The sequence below is a fragment of the Drosophila kikkawai genome, chromosome X (assembly GCF_030179895.1).
Source record: "Drosophila kikkawai strain 14028-0561.14 chromosome X, DkikHiC1v2, whole genome shotgun sequence".
Classification (NCBI taxonomy): Eukaryota; Metazoa; Arthropoda; class Insecta; order Diptera; family Drosophilidae; genus Drosophila; species Drosophila kikkawai.
This window is the reverse complement of record NC_091733.1, coordinates 16631150-16641692: the sequence shown is the minus strand read 5'-3', so window position 1 is coordinate 16641692 and position 10543 is coordinate 16631150. Positions and strand designations below refer to the sequence as shown.

The window sequence follows — 10543 nt, the reverse complement described above, 5'->3', positions numbered from 1 at the left end:
TGGGACCAAACGAGAGGGACTACTTGGTCAGTCGGCCAAAGTTAATGATGTGCAATTGAGCCGGGTTGCCGGAGGGAGGAGCGCGGAACTTAACTGGCTTTGGCATAGTGCTGGTGCCTGGTGCCTGGTGCTCCAGGGCAGCTGTCGATACGTCGACACGGACTTATCGCCATTTAATTAATTTGCGCACACCTCAAAGGTCAGGCCAGTGCGTTTAAAAATCACTCTCAATAAATGTATTATTGTTGTTGTTTTTTGTGTATAATTTAATGATTGATCGGTGGGGATTTTTATTAAATAAAGACATAAATATATCTGGAAATTTGGAGGAATCTTTAAGTCACTTGAATTTTTTTCAACTAAATGTATATAATTTTATATACGGAATGTTTTCTTTCCGCTTTCCTCTTCCACCAAAATATGAATTAAAACAATTGTGGTTTAATTTTTCAGCTCCTCCATTGTTGAATTTTAGTTAAATTCTTTTGTTTTTTTTTTTTTTTTTTTGGTTTTTGTCAAGCCAAGGCAAGTGCAGATTTATAGCCAAGTAGCAGTGACAGGACAGTGACAATCGCAGTCACAGTCGCTCACTCACACTGGGTGAGTCAGTCACGCAGTCACTCTGTCAGTTTGCCAGTTTGTCGCCCTGTCAGTACGGGGCCAAAAAAGCGCGCTAAACTTGCCAAAGTGGCAGCAGCAGCAGCAGCAGCAGCAGCAGCACCAGCAACTTCCTTCATCCTGGCGTAAACTGATTTATTTATAAACGTATTTTATCTCTGCCTGTGACAAAGCATTCATTTCACATTCTGGCGGACAAAAGGCAGGGGCCCCCCTTCCCCTTCACAAATTAAAATACAAAAGTGCAAAAATGTTTGGCAAACTTGTTGCGCCCCAATTGAGGCACACAGGCAGAAAAATAAATAAATAAATCAAATAAATAATAAATCAAATTTAGTTTAAGGGTTTAAATAATTTGTTGTTATTTGAAGTACTATATTTCTTATTATTTTGCCTGAAAGAGTGGTAGAGGCCTTTCTCTCGGTGCTGATGTGTAAAGGAGGGAGGGGCCTTTAAAGGGGGGGAAGAGCCCCATCAGCAAGGTCATTTGTTTTGTATGTCGATGACAAAGACACCGTCCGAGAAGAATCCACAACAGAAGGAGGAAGATGTTTCTGTGCAGTCGTGACAGGAAGTGATTCCTGGTACTATATGCTGATGCACTGTGCCAAATAAGGCACTCAGAGCTGCATAACATTTTTGAATAATTTTTAATTTCCAAAATAGGGTTTTTCTAATAGCCAAGAATTAAGAAAATATTTTTTTGGCATGTAGAAATCCCTTAAATCCCTGGAAAACCCATATTTTCTCCAAGTGTGGCTCTTTGCCTTTGCTGCTGTCTGTCTGTGATGCTAAATGGTTGAGACAACAACGCTGTTTGTCATTACCGGGCTTCGGTTATTTTTGGGCAGTACACTTAAAGAAATAGATATATTTGAGATAAAAATCAATTTTAAAAATTATTTTCTGAAATTATCAGCAAAAGAAAATATATTTTCATGATTTTCCTTAATTGTAATGCTAGTTTTTTATTTATTTTTATTTATTTTTATTTATTTTTATTTATTTTTATTTTTTTTGAGTGCAGCAACAACAACATCGACATTCAAGAAGCAGCAGGAGCCCCAGTTTGCCTTACTTTGTGGGTGTCAGCGATAGGACCCGCGGCAGTCTGTTGACGACGTGCTGCAGCTTTCAGCACGCAGCCAAAACACAGGCACAGTGGGGCAAAGGCGAGCAGAAGTGGAAACAAATTAATAAATATTCATAAGCCACATCAATTCTTTAACTAAAAATAAAATTTGATAATTTATTTAACATCTAACTTCTTTTAAATATAAATAATAATTATAATATATTAAAAAATATAAAACTCATTCAAATATAAGGATAATTTAAGCTTTTGATAAGTTCAGTTTATTATTTATCAATATAATCAACTCTACATTTTATTTACTCATCCCTTGCAAGTTTATATTCACAAATATCTTTCACCATGGCTCTTGATGTTGTCAATTGCTCTCAAGTGAATCTACAGCCCAAAAAAAATAAATAAATAAATAAATTCGCCGACGAGACGAGACCAGAAGAAATCGCAGATACAGATACAGATACAGATACAGATACAGACTTAGCCACAGATAAACACACGGAACAGAACCAGCCAGTGGTTGGGTGGTGGCGGTTAAAGGGGGGCGACAGACAAAGTTACACACAAATAATGTACGAAAGTGGCTTATAAAACAAAATTTGTATGAATGGTCCATGTAGCGCTGGCTGCCTACGTGACATGACATCCCCGAGATACAACTTGTTGTGGAAGCCCCTTCTCACACCCCCACTTAACCACCGCTGAAAGCAGAGGTGTGCTCAGGAGGGGACCCAACTAAATTCAAGACATGTTGTTCAGAGTTGTTCACTTTGATGACTTATCTGTCACATGTTCATCCACAATTGTTCATTCTTTGTTGTTTATAGATCTCCTGTTCACTTAGCTGCCTCCGTGTTCACTTGCTCTCTTGTTCATTTATGGGTTTGACTTGCTCTCTCTCTCCTTTATCCTTTCAGTTCAGTGCGCTCCTTGCTGAGTTGTTCACATTGCTTTTCTGTTCATTTAGCTGATCATTTGCTCAGTTCACTTAGCTTAATATATAATTGCATTTCAGGAATATTTCCCAAAAAAAAAAAAAAACTAATTTCATTTATAATTTATTACACAAATATGTGAAATAAAATACATAAAAACCTATATTAGAAGTACAGCCCCCGTAAATAAGGCTATGCTTACGGCACTGATTCAGATAGCTACCTTTTAGTCCGGACTCCGTAGCACTTTGCCCACTTTTTTGTGGCTTTGAGTCTGCTGCCTGTTGCCGGCAATGGAATAATTCCCATCAAATCACGTCCCTCGCCCGCCTTCTTTTTTCCTTCTTTCTTTACTTTTTTTCTTGCGGTGCTCTTCAAAACTCAGATACAGATACAGATTTCTGCTGGTTGTTTTTCTTTTTGGGCTGTGCTTTTTTATATGATATGCCGAGCATCTCAAAACAATTTGTAAGACTTAAGCTGAGTTTGTTTGGTGTCTTGCATAAATTATAAAATCCGCAAGCTGAGTGCCCGTGCAAAAAAACAAAAAAAAAAAAAAAATGAAATAAAGATAAACAAATACCAGGAATAGGGAGCAGGGAAAAGGGTGTGTGCTAACAACGAAACTTAGCATAGGTTCACAGAGAGAAAATATTGCAAGTTTTAAATTGGAGACTTAAGAGCAAAGGAGTCTTAAAAAGAAATCATAATTTTACAAATTAATATAATTAAATATTAATTACAATTCTCTTAAACTCTTTTTTTTTTTGGCAAGTTTCCCTGATTTTCTCATAAGCTTTTTATCCTAGCATCTCCAAGTGAAGTTCTGCAGATCTAGGACTGCCACAATTGTATCTGTGTGCCTCGGCTTGCATAAATTTATTAAGCGGCTAAGCCAGGACGAAATTCACAATTCTCAATTACCGAAAATACGGCAGAGTTTCTGGCCGGCGGGGCCGAGTGGTCCAAGTGCAGCTGCAGTCCCTCTAATGTGTATCTTACGGATGCGGATCCGGATGCGGACTACCCTGGACTACACACACAACTAATCCAAGTCAATAAAATTCTAACCATAAAAAGGGGCAGGCCGTGGGCCATGGTCCTGGAATTCTTATTGGATTTTGCTGACCGTGGCTAAAATTGCAGCTGAGGTCTCCCATTAAATCTACATTTTTGCTGGCAAAAACCCCCACCAAGTGTGTGCATATGTGCCTCGGGGCGAGCGTGGGAGTGTGGCGTGTGTGTGTTTCCGGTCACAATTGAAATTTACGGAGAGCCGCATTATTAATCTCAAGATTAGATTGAGTCTTGTATTTGATAAACGCCAAATGTTTATGCCAAATATTTATGCCTTACCTAACTGTGTGTGCAAAGGGGTGTGCAAAATACCCCCAAGTAGTACTTATGGGTATGGGTGCGTGCACAGATTGCAGGGGCTCACATAATGCCCGGTAAAGGGGGTTAAATGCAGTGAGAGAAATATGGAAGAAGATGGAGGGGTTGTTGTAAATTATGCAATTTTAATTTGCCAGCTCAAATCGAATACTTAAAGCCTCTAAGGAATTGGTAAATCCAAAGTTAAAGTTAAGTCCTTAAAAGTTTTAAGAAAATCCTATTTAATATTTATAAAAAATCTAACTTTCTGTATGTGAGGAGTGAGAGTTGCCCGGGTATGTGCCCAGTTTACCAATGTCTTAGCCTTTTTTTAAGTTTGCTACGTTTTTTCTGTTGAGTTCGCTTGGTTTTTTTTGTTTTTTTTTTTTTGGGTTATTTTTCGCGTGTGTGCTCTCATTGTGCTTTGAGGTTTGATAACCTCGATATAAATCTGGAAAATGCCGCAGTCACTCACACACGCAGTTTCTGGCTGTTTGGCATTCGGGCTTCCCTGCAAATTTACCATGGGAAGTAGAGTAAGAATTTCTTTTGAAATTGATTTAAAATACAGATTTTAGGATATTTTATAGAAGTAACAAATATTTTACATTCAAGAAAGATAAAAATATTTAATAAAAAAATTAAATGAGAAGGTTTTTCATATTTAAGAATGCTTTCTTGGTAGTTCTAAAGATTAACCTAATTATTGGTGCTTTTTACCCATGGTTCCCTATAGGTCAACGCTTCGTTTCGGTTTCGGTTTTTGGTTTTGGTTTCGTCTCTGCATTTGGACTTCTCCGGATAATCGCACGTCCGTCGGACTTGGAGCCGCTCTGGAGCTGAAGTTCAATGGCTGGACATTGCCATTCCCGGACGGATTTCCATTGCCATTCAATTTGTGTGTGTCGGCGCTTTGAATTTTTCATGCGACACGTCAATTATGGCCATTACTCAATTTATTTATTTACTTTGCTATTTATTTATTTACAATACGGAAGTCGGGCTCGATTCAGACATGGGTCAGCTCCCAGGAGGACTCGGTCTGGCTCCCTTCCCCCCCTCCCCCCTTTTTTTTTTTGTTGTTTTCAGCTGTATTTCAGCTCCTTTCCCCCCCGTTCTTACTTACCAAAGAGTGCTCTTCGCATGAAGATAAATTAATTTGGGCAAATGGCCAAATGATGGGCCTGGGGGTTAAGGGCTAAGCGGCGGGCCTGTGAATATTTACATAAGTAATCAGGGACAAGGGTCATCGATGACCCATGGCACCTTATAAATAGCCACAAGTGCTTGGGCCCACTCAGCGAAAATCTGGCCAGATCGAACCCATTTCTCGCTGTGCTGAAACATATTTTCCGGGGTGCATAATCCATCATATATTGGGTAGAGCCGCCTGTCTGGAAAACGCTAATGTGTTTGAGTTTTCCCGAGGGGATTGTGTGATTGGAAGAGGATCGGGGCGGGATTGGGGGATGCTGGGAAGAAGTGAATCCAGTGCAAAGTCCATTCAATCTTCATTTCCAATGCCGCTGCTTTTATGGGGCTTCACGTGAGTGCGGTAAATGTGTAAACTTTGATGCAGGCAAGGAACGTAAAAAAGTATGGAGAAGGAGGAGGAGGAGACCACCCAACCCCTTCCAGAATTGCAGCCAAGGTTATGCCCGTGCCAGAGATGGTAGCGTGACTCACGCGGTTCGTTTATTCATTACATTCAGCCCGCTTGCACACTCAACTCATTCACACTCTCGATCCTGGGCTGGGAGGCGGTCCTTACCATTCATTACGTGGGCATGGCTGACTCGTAAATACAAAACGGGCCAAAGGGAGCTAACGGGGTCAAAAGGACGAGCCCGAATCTCTGGCCCGCATAGGATTAGTAGCGAAATGAATAGCTGCAGTTATCCTGCCACAGAACTCGGTACCGATTCAGCCGCCGAATCACTGAAAGAAAATAATTAAGAAGTAAGTTTCGTTAGGAAATAAATCGATTTAATTTGATATATATTTTTTTAGCTTTTAATTGCTGCTCAAAATTAATTAATTGAATATTTCTTTAGCTTCTATTTGCTGCTTACTTTGTAATTATCTCTGTTAACCCAATTTCCGGCAGTGTATCCTGCATTTTACGAGCATATGTGGGAGTGCTGCGGCGAAGGCAAAGGTAAGCAGCCGAGTCTTACGGGCACATGCAGCCTGGGAAAGCTGGGAAAGCTGGAAAAGCTGGAAAAGGGCCCCAGCTATAGCCAGAGATGGAGCTGTTTTATGAATGCTCACCGATTTGCCGCCGACAAATCTTTTGGCATCGCCTTTTCACCATGGCGGCCACCCAATTTGGTACGTTTTTACAGAAACCATTTAAATTGAAACCAGCAAGAACTGAGCATGGAGAGGAGCATTGCCACAAAAGGCCACCGACAACCGACAGTCGGCAGCTGGCGAATTGAGGCTCGGCATGTGTTTTTGTCAGCCGCCTCATAATGTCCCATCTTTTGGCCATCAACGGGGGCCTCCCCTGTGCCCCTAAACTATTTGGAAATCGCACCAAATAGACCGACCTGGGCGGAAAGTAATTATGGGGGCAGTTCCTAAAAGCCTGCAGCTTGCATGAGTGTTGATATTTCTTCTATAATTTATAATTCCTTAAATGTACACAAAAAAAAAAATGAAAGGGTTTTAAATATTAATATTAAAGCACACAGAAAGGGGAGGGAGGACACTTAGGGAGCTGTCAGGCAAGGAATTGAGACACATTTCCAAAGTCCAAAGTCGAAGATGAAGATGAAGTCAAGTGGAGCCTAGAGCTGGTAGCTGGTAACTCCTTGGAACTCGGAATATAGTGACTGGCCAACTCAACTGTGTCGGACTGGTGACTGCAACAATTGTTTTCAATTTGATTTGCAGCAAGTAGAGCGAGTTGCGAGCCAGTCAAGTGTGTGTCCCTCCCAGGGGGAGGGTGTCCCCTAATGTTCGGGCCTTCAGTTTGAGTTGCCTTCATCATCAACATCGTCAGGAGCAGCAGCAGAAGCATCATCATCGTCGTCGTCGTCGTCGTCATCATCATCATCAGCCGCCTCGCTTGCCAAAATGTCGTTGGCCAAAGTTGATGGCTCGGTCTCGGTTTCGGTTTCGGTCTCGACTTGGCTTACAGCCTGCAGCCAAAGGGGGAAAATACACAGAGAGAAATAATGTATATATAAATGTATTAGAAAATATTATATGTGATAAATGGAGTTCATGGAAAAGTATAGGTTTCCTTTTTTAACCCCCGAATAGAAGCTTATGAGCTAGCTTTTGTTTTCTGTGTACTGATACAGGAGAGAGGCTCCAGTCGCACTTACATTGGGTACCCGCTCGGTGCCAGCTACACTTGTGTCCACATCCCCATCCACAATGTCCTCCACATTCTCCACATCCTGCTCGTTACGCTCCGGGTCGCTTATTGAATTTCGCTTAGACCCCGCTCCACCTCCCATTCCCGTTCCCGTTCCCGATTCCATTTTGGATCCCACTCCGGGCACTTCCAGGCTGCGCGGCAACACCGGCCTCTCTCCGGTTAGCGTCTCTGCGTTTTGGATAAATTCATTAGCGGCTGAAGGAACAAGTAGTAACGCTGAAGCCTCCGGCATGGAATTATGGATGTCCTTAACCTCGATCATACCATATCCTAGGCCCTGGGCTAGCTGTTGATACTCACGCATGTCCACATGATAGCCTCGATTGTCCGCCGTGTAGAATATGGTAGAGAACTGGTCATTGGGCAGGGGCACCGAGTAGTAGCCCTTTTTGGCCAGGACCAGATCCTTGCCCACGGGCAGCCAGTAGGCGCGCTCATAGCGGGTGTTGCCATTGTCCAGCTGGAATCTATATTCATATATATATATTTTCGTTTGATTTTTAAGAGTTTGCAAAGACAGCTCACCTGAACTCATACTCTCCATCCGCAGATCTGCGATCGAAGCTGTCAATCAGGCGGGGACTCACTTGGGGAGGTGAGGGAGCAGGAAGTGGAATCTGAACAGGAGCCTGAACTGGTGCCTGAACTGGAGCCTGAACTGGAGCCTGAACATGAGCAGGAGCTGACACCACCAGTGGTGGCCAGTGATGAACATACTGATGCCTGTCCGCCTTCTCAGTGGTACTCCTTGGGGTGGTCGTACGCCTGGGCCTCCTCGTCCACCGCGAGTCCACGGGACTGAGGACTAGCAGGAGCATCATCAGCATCACCGCCAGCGGACCGACTTTCGGGGCAAACTCGAACATGCTGCTCAGAATTGAATAATTGATTGTGTGGCATTGCCAAGCATATCGCCTTATATATACCCAAGACCGCCGCAGAGGCCACTCGAGTGAAGCCTTTCGGCACTAAAGATGAAAAATGTCCGGCAGAGCAGGCCTGTTCACCCAGAAAAAAAAAACAACAACAAAAACAAAAAGGAGTCAAATGAAAAGAAAGACCCAGGCAACAGGCTGGTCTTGAAGTATAATAAACCCATTCCTCACACGTCAATGGCAATGATTTGGCAGTGCTTTTGGGGTCTCGCCTCCCACATTCCCACATCCTCGGTTCTCTTGAGTTCTTCTTCCCTTCCGAGTGCTTTCTCCCCGAGGTCAGTGCTGTCAGATCAGCATTTTTTCAGACGAAAAAAGATATCCTAAATAAAGGATCATTCAAATCTAAATATTAATATTAAGTAAGATCTATAGAATTTAAATTCTGGAAAAAAACAAAAGCACTTTCATTTCCAAGAATTCCCTTGGGTAAACCATTTTCCCCCTTTGTAAAGTCCCTTTTCTCCTTGGCCAACTCTGGTGCCACCTCCTTCTCCTCCTCTGAACGCTTCTCTGGTGGGTTTTGTGAGGCGTCACTGTGCCTTTTGTGATTTTGACAGTATTATCGAGGAGGAGGCATCCTTGGGACTCTTTCTGGGGCTTGTTTACTTCGTTTGTTTGTTTGATTATTTGTTTGTTGCGCCGCCACCGCCGCCGAATCGATACCGAAGTGTGTCAGTCCCAGATGCAAAAAAAATATAAGAAAAAAAAAAGAAGAAAAAAGTTAAATCTCAGCCCCAAATCGACTTGGTTCATTGACCAGGCCGCGTCATCGTTCGTTCCACATTGCTATCGGTTTGGCCCATCTCATCATCTGGCGGCCGGCGGGCCTGGTCATCGATTTTGATAGCAGTGTAGGCGTCGCCATCTGCCCCTAATTGCTTAACCCTTGTGTGTGAAAATGCCAGACTTCATCTGGCATTCATCACGCCCTCCCTGTTCTGGGTTAAATATTTATGTTTTCCTTGGCTTTGTTTGTGATGACTTTGATTTGACAGCGACAGAATGGTTTAATGGGAAAGGGGGATTGATTTTTGCAGACTTTCTTTGTTTGTTCAGTGAATGGGAGATTAGGTTGGGGCTAGGGAGGTTCTGTATGCTTTTTTTTACAAAAAAAACAAGCAAGAAAACATTGAAAGGTGTTGATTTTGTAGGTAAAAACTGAAAAGTTTTTACTTTTTTGCTTGTTAACTAAACTATGTTACTTAATTTTAATTATATTTAAATTGTTTTTATTTTTTAAATATTTTACATTATTAAATATATTTTTTATATTATAATTATTATTGTTAAAATAGTTTAAGTATTTTTAATTAAATTATTATTGAAATATTTTAATTTATTATTATATTTTTATTATTAAAATATTTTAATGATTATAAAAATATTTAATTATTATTAATTTAATATTTTAATTATTATTAAATTATTATTAAAATATTTTAATTATTATTACAATATTTATTATTATTTGTAAAATATTTTTTAAAGCCTCTTTCTTTGTAAATACATTTTTTCTTAATAAATATATCTGTAAATGTCTGTAAATATAAATTATCTGTCAAGCCAATTTTTAAGATGATTAATTAACACCTAAATGGCTTTTAATTGATAAATTCAATTCAGAGATCATAATTTATCAACAGAATTAATGATCAGTTCACCGAGGAAAATGCCATAAAAGGGTATTAATAAATTAAACAATTATTAATAGATTAAAAAGTACTATATGGTGACAGTATCGAGTGAAGGGTTAATGCTTTTTTGGAGCCTGTCTGTCAAACCGCAAGCGTAGTTAATTAATGTAAGCACTTTGAAGGAAACAGCTGCCGCCCGTAATCTTATTTTCCCAACATTTCTGACATCTCATACTATCAAGGTTTAAGGTGCCGACTAACGGCACCGCCGATCTTATCTCCCAAATGCATTCATTTGACTTTTAATGACGGCGGCGGCGGCATCGCCTCAAAATATTTCGCATGTAAATGCCAAAAAAAGAGTCGTAAAAAAGGCCTTCGAATGGGCAGCTTGAAAAAGGTGCTAAAATGGAAAGAAGTTAAAAAGGAAAGATAAGGTACTTCTTAAACTATCAAGTCGAGATTAACATTATTTATAAAACAATAACAGTATAAATATTTATAAGAACTATTCTCGAAAAGGGATTGAGATGCGCACAACAAACTAATAAATATTTCTACCC

At 40.7% G+C, this 10543-nt stretch overlaps 1 protein-coding gene across 1 annotated transcript; it reads right to left on the bottom strand.

Moving 5' to 3' along the window:
* Window positions 1-6727: 6727 nt before the first annotated feature.
* LOC108071682 (uncharacterized) lies at window positions 6728-8274 on the bottom strand. The gene is made up of 4 exons (XM_070288560.1): window positions 7934-8274; window positions 7709-7875; window positions 7353-7576; window positions 6728-7163 (listed from the first exon to the last, which is right to left on the bottom strand). Exons 1-4 carry the CDS (start codon window positions 8272-8274, stop codon window positions 6990-6992), a joined length of 906 nt encoding a protein of 301 aa, XP_070144661.1. The 3' UTR covers window positions 6728-6989.
* Between the last annotated feature and the right edge of the window lie 2269 nt (window positions 8275-10543).

What these genes read in the sequence shown, in the direction of transcription:
- LOC108071682 (XM_070288560.1), bottom strand. Translation starts at nt 8,274, where the DNA reads ATGTTCGAGTTTGCCCCGAAAGTCGGTCCGCTGGCGGTGATGCTGATG. An exon ending in GATGGAGAGTATGAGTTCAG is followed by an intron (nt 7,876 to 7,933) that starts GTGAGCTGTCTT and finishes ATATGAATATAG; the next exon opens with ATTCCAGCTGGACAATGGCA. An exon ending in AGGCTATCATGTGGACATGC is followed by an intron (nt 7,577 to 7,708) that starts GTGAGTATCAAC and finishes TCCAAAACGCAG; the next exon opens with AGACGCTAACCGGAGAGAGG.